This window comes from Carassius carassius, chromosome 23, assembly GCF_963082965.1.
Source record: "Carassius carassius chromosome 23, fCarCar2.1, whole genome shotgun sequence".
Lineage (NCBI taxonomy): Eukaryota > Metazoa > Chordata > Actinopteri > Cypriniformes > Cyprinidae > Carassius > Carassius carassius.
The window spans coordinates 30,434,377-30,447,973 of record NC_081777.1 but is presented as its reverse complement, the minus strand read 5'-3'; the positions used below and the strand labels follow the sequence as shown (position 1 = coordinate 30,447,973).

The following is a 13,597-nucleotide window of genomic DNA, read 5'->3' as shown; positions in this document are numbered from 1 at the left end:
ACACACACACACACATATATATATATATATATATATATATATATATATATATATATATATATATATATATATATATATATATATATATATATATATTCATTCACAAAGAATTTATATAGTATAGAAATTGTTATAAAAAAAGAAGAATTTATATAGAAAAATGATACATGTTATTTTGTATTATTTATATTATTGTAGTTAATCATATTAAATAGTAAATTATATATTTTTTACATATATTAAATACAATAAATAATACTAAATCAATGCTGGAATCTGAAAAAAAAAGTCAACACAAAGTGTGTAAGAGAAAATAGTAATTTCCCCCTCTTTTCTCTGGAGGGAAGTACTGATTTGATGTTACTTGCTCTCAGATCGCTGTACATTATTAAAACAGAAACAGAGGGTCAGCTCTGATGTACCGATCTTCTTCTTGGCCTCCTCGAAGGCCTGCTCGAAGTTACTGCGGGTGTCAGGGCTGCTGAACTCAAAGATGAAGGTGGTCTCTGCTGAAGTGCTGGTCAGCTCTAGTTTAGTGGGCAGTAACGTCATGCTGAAGGCCACAGACTGTTTATCTGCCAGCTCCCGGTGGACCGACGCCATCAGATCCTTTATCACATCGTCTAGACTCTAACACACACACACACACACACACACACACACACACACACTTCAGAATATTACATCTATTCCAAGGCAGAGGCAAATACATTCTGGCATAAGCTCAACAGTCAAAAAAAAACAAAAAAAAACATTTGATCCTTTCTCGTTAAAGTTGATAAGTCTGTCTATTTTTGTATCTTAATTACGCATTTTATTTTTTTTGCATGCACCATTGTTTGTGAAAGTGCAACTGATGCAAGTATTCCACACTAAAGGTAAACACAGTTCAGAAAGTTAGACAGACCTGATGGGGGAAACTGAGGGTTTCTGACAGTTTGCTTATTTGGCCTAGCGTGCTGAGATCTTCATCCAGACGGCTGATGGTTTTCTGGATGTTTTCTCTGTTAGTGGCTTGATTAGATCCTGTGATGAAGAAACCATATCGGGTCAGTAAAAGACCATCAAAGTTCAAGTGTTATGGAATAGAACATAAAAGAGGTTACTAAATAAATAAATAAATAAATAATGCATACATTCAAACAGTTAAATAATAAAAAACCTAAATACCAGAAAATAACATAAAAGGGGCAATAATAATAATTAAAAAACAACATAAAATTAAATAAGTAATACATAAAACAAATGAATCCATTTAAATAATTCATAATAATTAAAATTAACATTATATCAATTAAAATAAATAAAATGGGTACTAAATACTACTGCTAATTTAGATATTATATATTAAAAAAACATGACAAAATGTAAAACATGTCATACTGATTGTGTGAGATAATAACAGTACCTTTAACCACCTCGATGTCTTCTAAGGGCAGTTTCCACAGGAACTTATATTTACTGGAGGTGTCAATGACACTAGCAGCCGAGTATCTGGAAGAGAAACAGAGAGAAGGTTTTTCCCAGCATGGGTTGATGTGGGTTAATAATTAGTGAATGAGCATCTACTGTGCTTTTTTCTTCTGTAACGTGATGCATTTCCTTATTAGTATTGATGTCCTGGAAATCACTTTAGATGAAAGCATGCTAAATATGATTATTTATGTGGTGTTTCCAAGACAGTCCACTAGAGTGCAGTGTTATTCAGAAATGAAATGCATTTCTTTTGTCCATCAGAAGAGAAGAGCTCAGCTCAGGGGACTATGGGGTTTGTCAACCAAACATGAGTTTTCCCAGGCCCTCCTCACATCTCTGCACTATTAAAAGACAACTCACAGACTCATGGAGCTCCTGCGCAGAGATCCAGACTTCCTCTTCAGCGTGGTGCAGATGAGCAGATCGCTGAACAGAAACAGAGAGCGGTCCTTCTTACCGCCCACCGTTTTCTACCGAGAACGACAGAGGTTAGGGAAGCTCATACGTTTGCGTAAAGTGATCTGATTTCTTGAGTTTATTTGTGCTCACCGCTTCCACCACCATCTCTTGTCTCAGAAACTTCCTCTGTGGATTCAGGATCTGACAGGAAAAAGAAAAACATTTTTAGATATAGCTGAGGGCAAACTAGCCTACACACTACTGTAGCATGTTTGTGTGGAAACAGATTTGCAACCAAAACTGTAAATGCACTGAAAAAAAAACAAGATTTTTTTCAGCTGACTGATTGAAAATCTTTTTTTTTTTTTTTTTTGAGCAAATGTTTACCTAATTTTGATATTTCTTTCACAAAAACAAGACTTGATATCTTATGGCAAGGCACGTTTATTTATATAGAACTTTTCATTTATGATGATTAAATGGATTTTTGTTTTTAAATAATAAAAGATGCATTTAGAAATAACATTTTTTAGATATTTAATTTACTCAACATGAAACAGATTTCACAATAAAAACTGTAAATACACTTCAAAAATTATTTTCTTACTTTACCAGTATCTAAACATAAGGTTACATAAAATATAAAGTCTTGTTTCCTGAAAAAAAGGTTTTAATTAAAAAATATATATATATTAAGTTTTAATTTATATATTAGAACCTATAAAAAAATTATCTAAAACAATCATTTAAAAAAAGAAAAATGGATTTGAAACCAAGTTTGAGTCACTGTAGTTAATAAAGTGGATGAGTGATTTTGAGTGATTTCTCACATGCTCCACGCCCTCGATGTGCGCCTCGATCTCCTGCATGACGCGCGTCTCTTTCTCCAGCTCCTCCGCCGTGCGCCGGCCCTTGTTGATCCTCTCAGCCAATCTCTTGATGTTCTTCTGGGCGTCCAGCAGAAACAGGTAGTCCGGGTGATCTTCAGGAGTGTGCTTCAGAAGATCCTGATCCATACAAACAATGTGTCATTGAAAAACTAAACTACCAAAGTTACAGGCAGTCCCTAAAAAGACACTTCTAAAATGGATCCGTTCAGTCCTAGAGATTCAAGAGCTGTATATTATAGCAGAATGACAATTCATCTTTAACATTAACAAACCAGATAATGAGTAAATATGAAGGATTTTAGCTAGTTGCTAAATGGTGGTCACATACTAAACATACAGGGGTTGACTAATTTAGAAACATTAAAATAGCATTTTTCTGATAAAAACTGAGAATGTGATTTTTTTTTTGTGTGCGCGTGTTTTTTTTTAAAGAGCTCCAGGTTTGTTGTACTTTAACCATTATTTTTAATCTGCCAGTACTCTAACAGTAGTATAACAATAACAATGATAATAAAAATATTTAAAAATATTATAATTATTACTACTATTACTATTAAATGGCTGTGAATAAATGCAGTCTTTGCAATTTGGTAATTCTGAGTCATATTGCAACTTCGATTATACTTCAATTAATCATTCAACCCTGCCTTATGTGTTCCAAACCAGCCCAAATACATGAAAAGTCATGTAATCAATAAAAAAAACTAACAGACACAAAAATGCAGAACTAATAGGAAGGTTAGTGTCACCTTAACTAGCAGCTCGTATCGTGGGATCCGCTGCACGGGCTTTATCATCAGATCACCCAGAGCTTGTTTCTCTTTATTCTCACGCATGCTTTGCTGAAGAGGAAAGAGAGAGAATAACAGAGAAAGAGTGAGATGCAAACAAAACAAAACAGTTAACGAGGACAACTGCACTTTATCATTTATAGTTTATCCAACCAAGCTTTACTAGATAACTTAGTTTTAGTTCAGTTTGAGGAGGGACCACTAGAGGGAAGCAACCCTTGAAACTGTCAAACATTTTATGATTCAGCTGAGAACATATGAAAGCATAAACATGCATATGAAATGAGTAAGGAATTTATGTGTGTGCATATATATATGATATGATTTATGTGTGTGCACAAATATATATTACTAAAACTAAGACTGAAAAAAAAATGAAAACAAAAAATATGACAATAAAAGCTATTTGAAAACATTAATAGTGCAAATAATACTAAAATAACCAGTTAACCCTCACGTGTCACCATCTCTGTCCTAGAGGGGATAATTGTAGTGTAAAAGTATGTTTATCTACACATATGCACAGAAATGAAGCCGTAATGTACCTCTAGAAACTTCAGGAAAGCAGGCTTGGCCTCCTTGGCGATTCTCACTGCATCTTTGGCATTCATGAAGTTGTCGATGTACGCTGAATAAATATTGGCGAGGATCTCTTTGGAAAACTGTGAGGAGAAAGACATTATCAGCACTGAACAGAACAGCTGTGCACCTTTACTACAAACTCGTCTCAACCCTAGCCTGCACATCATTGATGGAAACCTGTTAAAGAGCAATAATGTCTTTAGACAATTCTGAAATGTTACCATGTCAAAAAATATATCCCACTGAAGCTCCTTGAGTATAGTTTGCATTTGAACACCTAAAGTACACAAGAAAAAAAAGGTTCATAGTTTATGTACTGCCACCCAGCACTCAGGTTTCCTCATGTCTAGTATTTAGTTGCACATTAAAATGCACATGAATGTAATATAACAAACATAATTAAATAATCTGATCAAATAATGGGAACGACCCTTGCTTTTTCTGTTTTGTTTCTGATTATCTTGACTTCAGCATGTGACTTGGATTGTATGTTATTTAATAAAAGTAATAAAATAAGATAATGCCCCTTTCTTGTAACTTGTACTGTACAGATGCATCTCACAGATTTCAAATGGGAAAAAAACAGATGAGAAAAATGTCTCCTAGAGCCATTACAAAAACAGAAACATTACAAAACAACAATGAAAACTACAGTAAATTACACTCGAATTACAACATAAGTGTAGGCATGAGCATAAGAGACGGATCCAGTGAGACTCCTGTTCAATGTCACAGGGTTCAGTGCAAGCCTAAAGCGACGCAGATCCTCAGAGAAACTCCTAGTGCTAACTACCTGAGAGTTAGTCAGAGCCCATAAAAATCCTGCATTTGATGTGCGAACATGAATGTGACAGGAACGTCTAAACAACAGCAGAGGGGCAGACAGAATAAAAGCCCACACAGACACACTGCATCCCAATCAGCATACTTACACAGCACTCTAAAAGTGATGGGAAATACATAGACTAGAGGTCCACAGTTTGGCCTTGGGGAGATTTTTAAATATTTTTTGAAAGAAGTGTTTTATACTGACCAAGGCTGCATGTATTTAATTTAAAAACAGTAAATATTATTTAAAAAAACCTAAATATTATTGCAATTAAATTTCTATTGTAATATATGTATTTCTGTGCTGCAAAGCTGAATTTCCAGCATCATTCTTCCAGTCTTCAGTGTCACATGATCTTCAGAAATCATTCTAATATACTGATTTACTGCTCAAGAGACATTTCTGATAATGATCATATTGAATACAGTTGTGCTGCTTCATATTTTCGCGGAAACCATGCTGCATTTTATTTTTCAGGATTCTTTCATGATAAGAAAGTTATAAAGACGAGCATTTATTTGAAATAAAAAAATGTAACATTCTAAAATGTTGTAACATCATCTTTTGTAACATTTATGGTCACTTCTCAACAATTTAATATATCTTTGGTGAAGAAAATTATTCATTTAATTTGTGAAAACTTCTTTGAATGGTAGAGATGATACTTAAGATAAGACGAGGACCTAGCACCAGGAGATATTGTGTGTGTGTGTGTGTGTGTGTGTACAGTGTGTACATGTGAAGGACAGAATGGCACCAGCATCCCAACATTACAGACCCTAACAATGTAAGTCCAGTGGGGTGAGACAGTGTGGCGTCCATGTCGGCTAATAAGCCTTGAGGACGGAAAACAAACACCTGCTACACATCTGTCAGTACTGTCTGAGAGCGGATCTCCTGTGGGTGGCCAATCACAGAGGATGAATGACATCATCAGGAGACGTGCTGTTAATGTTAAAATAGACTATTGAAATATCTCTTGATTACAGCTAATTTGAACAAATTGTTCCTAAGCTATTTCTGAACCAGGTCTTAAAGGCTGTAGAATTACTTATGACATTTAAAGTGCCTTTATTCTGGGTTATGAAAGGTTCATATTTCGGTTTTGGGAGTCCCAAACAACAGGTCGAGATGCATGCAAGTTCAAAAAACACTTTCATTGTCTTATAATATGCATTTATTTTTACCTTACTTGCTCAATGACTCCCAAACGATTAGCTGAACGATTCGTTTTTTCCAAACCCATCCTTTAAGTGATGCTAACCTGCGGTGATTGGTCCGTTTGGTCACATTATAATGTCATCATGTCTGTAATGCCTAATAAAGGAGGGTTTTTGAGCGCAGTGCTGCTTTGTTTACAATCGTTACCAGGGAAACCACTATTTTAGCTCCAAAAGTGGCACCTTGTGGCAAAGAATTTGAATTTTCATTCAGACCAACACAGAAAGACCAACAACTGTTTGAGTAATATGCTAATGTTTCATGTTGACATCAACATGTAACAGATTCGTTTTAAAAACGGCTCATTTCAATGATTCAGAGTTGACTCTTTCTATTCAGAAATAACTTTACACACAGTGCACTTTTCATTCGCTTAGAGCTATTTTACAGAGTGCATGAAAAGTCATTTTCAAAAATCCATAATAGGGGCACTTTAAGGCAATAAAGAAATAGACACTTCATACTACATTTACTGTAGTAAAACTGTAAGCCAGTATTGGGACATACAATTTACATATGATGAGTCCTGAATTATTACCTAATAGTTTTAATATTTCATTTTTTTTTTACTTTGAGGTTTATACAATCAAAAAATGCTTCAGCCTTGAGGTTTTTGACATTTTTCAATATATCAATAGAGAACCATCACAACTTCTCTTAAAGTTGCACTTAAAAATCCACTAGAAATAGTACAGCATCCAACATTAGTTTAGGCCTTAATTCTGTGTTTTCTATTTTCTTGGTTTCCATTTTAATGGTTAAATTAAACCTGAATGATCGAAATTCATTACACTTTAACAAGTCACATAATTATTACAAATGCTCATAATAAAAGTGCCCAGTGAAAGGTTTATTTGTTCAGAAATTCTGTGTCATATGTTTACATTTTTCTGGATTCTGTGTTTCATGAATTAATACAAATTTAGTATTTTAAATAAACAGAATACTTTAAAACCTTAATTATTGAAATTCAATCAAATGAAATACCGTAGCCACAATTTCGTTCTTTCTTTTTTGACAACAGAGGTTAACATTTTAACCTAAAGGATGGATGAAAAATTGTATGAAATTTCAGAAAAATGTTTTAATAAATGGTATTATTATTATTCGTTCACTTTGAGAAATACATTCTATAGCAGAACAGTAATTTATTTTGTTCATAATTTCTTCAAGTTAACCCAAACGTTTATTTTTGAACACTTTTGAGGTTCTGTATGTATCTGATGATAATTGTATCAAATGAAATGGCGAAATGCATGTGAAATTTTCCACATTGCAGAAATCAAAAGGACTTACATTAGCATCCAAATACCAATATACTTTAATATTCAATATATTCAGTATACTAAGGTTACATACTAAAGACAGCATGCAAAATTTGACTTGCTGCATTTTCATGATTTGGGACACTATTACCAAACAGGATTCAAACAGTGGTTAGGATCTCACCGACTGGATGAGCACATGTCCGATAGTCTGCTTGTCGTGCCACTGGTTGACACAGTCCCGCACCTGCTCCAGGAACTGCTCGTGATGCTCCAGGATCTCAGGGATCTGGTAGAACATCTCGTCCACCAGAGACGGGTCACAGAGAGGCGAGTTTTCCGGGTGCTTGAGGGGCTTCATGTAGCCCTGAGAACAGAACAACAACAGAACGAGACGGAGGGGAGCTGAAATTAGAATAACTGTTACTTTTTTAGTAATAAATAAATATTAACCAATATTTTCATTGCAATGCATTATGGCATTAACTGCTGAAATTCCAATGCTGTCTAGGTAAGAAACATTTAACACTGGTGCATGCTTGGGATATTAGACCAAGAATTGAATATGCAAAAATAAATATAAACAAATATGCATGCAAAAATGAAAGAATATGCATTAGTAAATGACAGAATGTGTGTGTGTTTCTGTGTTTGCATGTGGTGGTGGTGGACTGGGACAGAGTTTGATTAAAAGGAACTGCCTGACTCCTCTTGAGATGTAAACTGTGTTACATCAAATGCAGATAAATATTCTGCTCCTCCGTCTTCACCATCACAAAACAGACTTTTAAAAACTAAGACAATGAAAAATGTCATTTGCAACCCATTTGAACTTAGATACAATTACATATTAATGGGTAAGAGGACATTAAACAAGAAAAATCATATGTATACATTTTTGTTTGTATTCAGCGCACATTTTCTTTCTTCTTTTATTTTTATCCTGGTGCTTCAGGGGCTTCATATGCAACTGTCATTTGCATGCCATTTTATTTCCATAAAGTGACATTAACAGGACAATAAAAAATAATAATACTTATAGAACGTTTGTACTTTGTGATTCTAATGTTTTATCTGTTTGAACGTTTAAATGCTTTACTTTGCTTATACTTACAATAAAAAAGTTGTATTTTTATTTTATTCTTTCCCATCCTTTATAAATCATTAAAAATAGAAATAATAATAAAAAAGATTGGCTGCACTATTACATCAAAGAATTATTACCTAAAATCCCTTACAATAAAGAACTGTGATGTTACCAGGATACAGCCGTGTGTGAGATCATGTTATTTTCACATATTTTATGGTACTGAATGATAATCGCATTCATATACTATGATATTCACATGATGGTATAAACCATGTCTTTGCCATAGTACAAGTCCAAAAGCCAATATAACACACACACACATCTATCCAGCGTTCTTCTAGTGCTCTCGTCTGTCATCTATCTGTCCACATCCACACCTCGGAGCCGATTAACCTGCGCTTGTGCGCTTGTCTCTCTCACTGTTGGCTCAGGTGCTTTACAAGTAATGATGCTGACTGGAACACAAGCATTTTCCTCAGAGATAACCCCTTCCTTCAACACGGAGCGAGAGCACAAACCACGCTGAGAATTGCTCAGTAATGGGGCACTTTAGAGCTGCGCTGGGCGATCGAGCTCAAACACTGCTGTGCGCCGCTGCTCGCTCACCTTGTTGCCATGGCAACCGCTGCACCAGCTGGAACAGGTTGTTATGAGTCAGGAGCGATTGGAAAAGATGATGATTTGTTGCTCTCTTTTGCTTATTAAACTCAGCATGCGGTTTCCGCTCTCGCTCTTACAGTAACATCAGGCTTCTGTTGTCCTGTTCTATATTCAACGTAAACTGAGTGCAAATGATTTATGGGTATTGAACTTCATATTCATGGGTTGTTTCTTAAGCACAAATTACATATGTTTAATGATACAGTGCTTTTTTCATTTATGCCATCATGTTTAATAATTGATGGCAAGTATATGTATTTGCTGTCCCGATAAGAGAGATGCAATTACATAACCTTCATCTGCAGACATCCTCAGACATAAAATCAGTTTGTAGTCAATATTCTTATCTTTATATAAGCTCAAAATCTTTAGTATTTAGTATTCATTTAGACATGTACATGACTGTATTTGTGTGTTTCATACCTGAATGAGCGTGCGCAGAGACTCAACGTATGATTGTTCAGTGTCCAGAAGAGTCATGATCACATGTCTTCTCATATCCTGAAGAGAGAAATATAGCAATAAGATAAATACATAAAAAGATCAAATTAAGACAAATACATACAACTTTTAAATAAAATGAAATGTAAAATTGTTTACAATCAGATAAATATGTAAATAAATTACATTTAAATAAATTTATAAGATAAACAATTAAATTGAAATACAGTAATACATTTTAAAATGAATAAATGAACAAACATTAAGATATCAAGCATAAAAAATAGCATCAAGACAAAATAAAAAAAATAATTTATTAAATCAATAAATAAATAGTTGAAACAATTCTGGAGACTCAATAAACACAAAACTGCAATACCTTTGCAAACATTAACAATAGCAGCCGAAGTTTCGACCAAAATACTGTAGTACGTTTACAGTTATTAGAAGTGCTTGTCAGTCTCAAAATCTTGCAGCAGTGTTTGTTCTCCAGACATGAAGGTTTCCTTGAATCGTGTGTGTCATTGATGAGAGCTGAGCTGTTACTTTACTAAATGATCAAATGCACCATTTTCACCCACTGAACCATAAAGCAGGTGTAAAAAAATCCCACAGACGCACATTAAAAGAGACATATCAATGATCGCAGAGACTCTTTTCACTTGGTGCAGAGAAAAACCACCTAGCAACCACAGTCAGAACATCTTATTAACCTCATCACAGTTTTACTCCATTTCTACCTAAAAGAATACCACTTATTATGATTTCAAAGCAGTCAAGAACAGTAATCTGGTACAGTAACAGAAACACATACACACACTTTATTACGAAGCTCTAATCAAAATAAGAGTTTCCTGTTTACTGGTTTGTGTCAGAGACTGAGCCAAATATGTGTGAGAAGATAACCTTCTCTAAGCGCTGTGATTCAGCCCTGGGCGACACCACACTAAACACATCAGACTGAGAAGAGCTGATAATGACCAGGATGTGCTGCTCTTTCATGCTGGAGTGCGTGAAGCAGCATCTCCTCTGAAATGCCCCGCTCAAACACACAAGTGTGACACGGATGGAATCTGAACAGGAAGTGCCACCCAAAGTCACGTCTACCATGAACATTATTTTGCATCACAATGTTGAACTTTACTTTTAGACTGGTTCCTGGGAACAAACTCTGTGTGTTTACAGACACACTCACACGGCTTCACAAGAGTTTATTTCTGAAAGAACGTCAGTAGCATCCCACACAAAGATCACCATTACAAAATCAGCCCCAAATATGGTTTAAAGTCAGCTCAGAGAGGTCAAGTTTGGGGTAATGATATTTTCTTCCAAGAAATTAACTGTTATTCAGCCCTGAAGCATGAGATTTATTAAAAGTGACAGTAAAGACATTTATAATATTACAAAAGATTCCTATTTTGAATCGATGCTATTCTTTTCATGATGTTATAACTGTTGAGTCCATTTCCTCCCATAAAAAGCAGGTTGTTTGACGGACTGTACCAACCTGCACGAATGTCCAGCTCTTAACTGCACCGAGTAAACCTGAAACAGACCTGGTGACCCGCTGTGAGTCACTCGAAACCGACTCATTCTGAACCAGTTTAAAGTGGTTTCCCAGCAGGCCGCTGCAGAATCTTGTTACTTTTCACCCGGGACAAATCAAACGCAGGACGAGCTAAGCTGTATATGCTGCGAGGAATTTTAAGAGATTACCGAGTCTTTGTCTGAACCTGCTGCTTCATATAAACTGGTCAGAAAAACACATTTTTTATGAGCAAAACGCTCTCTGGAGTCTCATCGGGGGGCCAGAAATGTGCCCAGCAGCTCCAACAGCATGTGTGGCAGCCGCAGAACACGTCCCCAAAGAGCTGGGAGTATTTCTGAAATGAAACACACGCCACCTGGCATTCAGTCACAGGTATGCTCAGTGGATTTGGAAAGGTTGGTCTATTAAAACTATTAAGAGACGCGTTAAACAGAATATAAACGTGCATTCAAATATTCCTGCATATGGCTGATGCTTTTATCTAAAACAACTTGCATTGCATTCACACAATACATTATATTTTCATGCAATGTATGGGAGTCGAACCCATGACCTTGGTGTGCATTACTGTTCAAAAACTAAACCTAAATTGTTATGGAAATGACAGTGTGAAACAAAATAAGCGAAATAAAATTGAACAAAATAAAATAAAATAATAATATATATAAAAAGTGAATTTGTGATTGCAAAAGCATTTTGTGTGTAATTTCAGCATCCCCACATTTAAAATAAAAATTAGTTGAAATGATACTTAACAGAAATACAATTAAATGGAATAAAATTAAATATAATCAAAAATAATATAAATTAAAATGATAATATGAATAATTGTGTGAATTAGTGATTGCAAAAACATTAAGTGTGCAATATCAGCATCACATTTAATAAAACAAATCTAAAACTAGTGATTGTAAAAAATGTAAATTAAATAGAATTGTTTAATTGAAATAAAAATCACACTGAAACTTAAAGACAAAATACCAAAATAATAATAAGTAAAGTTATAGTCTATACTATGACAACGCATTTTCTCAATAATTGTATATACTGACAAACCTGAAAATCACAGCAAAAATCTTCTCAGTACAACTCCTTGCATTTTCAACAGTAGCTTGATCTTATAAACACATATACAGCATCTTATGTGTATCTTTTAATGCCTCGAATAATCATAATGGGATTAGATTGGTCACAACAGTCATACACACACACACACACACACACACACACACACGGTTCAGGTCTGAAAGTCAAAGCACAGCTTCATAACTGCATGAATCTAATTAATTTAAACATCATCAAAAGCCATGAACATTCCTTCGGTGTTGCTTACATAATGTCAAAAGATGCCTTGTGCACCCATCCCATAGCTGTTCCCTTGATGCATTATTCAATATCATTATAATGAAATCATATTATGAATTCAGGAACCTCCAAATGCTTTTCTTAGAAAGACGAGGTCACACAGAGAGAGCCAGAGGAGGAGAAGGAAAACATGAAGCTCTGGGGAGAAATAAGTCAATGTTCATAGCAGCTCATGTGCTGGACATGTTGTGCTGCATGAACACTAGACAAACTGAGAGAAGGACGGAGAAAACACACAAACAACGGCACATTTCTAGAGCCAAGAATCATAGAGCTGCTTTTGTTTCTACTTTTATATCCCAGAGGTTGATTTCAAGACTGCTTCATTCATGAAGGGCACATTTACTTTCACATTTTGCTAAAATCCGTATGCCTTTAATGCATCGATAGACCTTCAAATCCATCATAAAATGTCCATCCTTTACATTACATTACATTTATTCATTTAGCTGACGCTTTTATCCAAAGCGACTTACAATTGCTATATACGTCAGAGGTCACACACCTCTGGAGCAACTAGGGGTTAAGTGTCTTGCTCAGGGACACATTGGTGTCTCACAGTGGATTCGAACAAAATATGCAAACTGGTGACAACTAAAACATTTAGTGAATACTTTAACAAAAATAAAACAATAAAATGTAATAAAATTAAACTGATGATGATAGAATAATGATTCATATTACTTCTCAACCTTAACAAAACACTTGCACTCACATCAACAAACAGATATACACACAAAAGAAGAGTTTCCTGTTTACTAGCTTGAGATGGCTCACCACACCAAACATGTCAATGGCAGTAATATGTCTCAAAATACAATGATGACTACCCCGCTACACCAGAATTGACTTGGGGCATTTTGATTTATTCATCATAGTCAGATTAGACAAAGTATTTCATATGACCTATGCCAGAAATGTTCTATAGATCTGAAAACATCCATATTTGGTTTAAATAGTCATGTCTGACCATGATTTGCACTCAGCAGGTAATGAGGTCACAGTGCAAACCGCTGCCTGAGGTTCTGGCTGAAGCGTT

The 13,597-nt window shown here is 35.0% G+C and overlaps 1 protein-coding gene across 1 annotated transcript in view; it reads right to left on the bottom strand.

The window, feature by feature from the left end:
* The window catches only part of LOC132101748 (rho guanine nucleotide exchange factor 17-like), an 82,908-nt gene that overhangs the window by 9,183 nt on the left and 60,128 nt on the right, over positions 1-13,597 (bottom strand). The window contains exons 3-12 of the mRNA XM_059506931.1: positions 9,627-9,704; positions 7,638-7,820; positions 4,102-4,218; positions 3,515-3,607; positions 2,706-2,882; positions 2,026-2,076; positions 1,837-1,946; positions 1,409-1,494; positions 908-1,026; positions 423-630 (exon numbers count right to left, since the gene is read on the bottom strand). Coding sequence (XP_059362914.1) covers positions 423-630; positions 908-1,026; positions 1,409-1,494; positions 1,837-1,946; positions 2,026-2,076; positions 2,706-2,882; positions 3,515-3,607; positions 4,102-4,218; positions 7,638-7,820; positions 9,627-9,704 — 1,222 coding nt within the window. The remainder of the gene's footprint in view (positions 1-422; positions 631-907; positions 1,027-1,408; positions 1,495-1,836; positions 1,947-2,025; positions 2,077-2,705; positions 2,883-3,514; positions 3,608-4,101; positions 4,219-7,637; positions 7,821-9,626; positions 9,705-13,597) is intronic.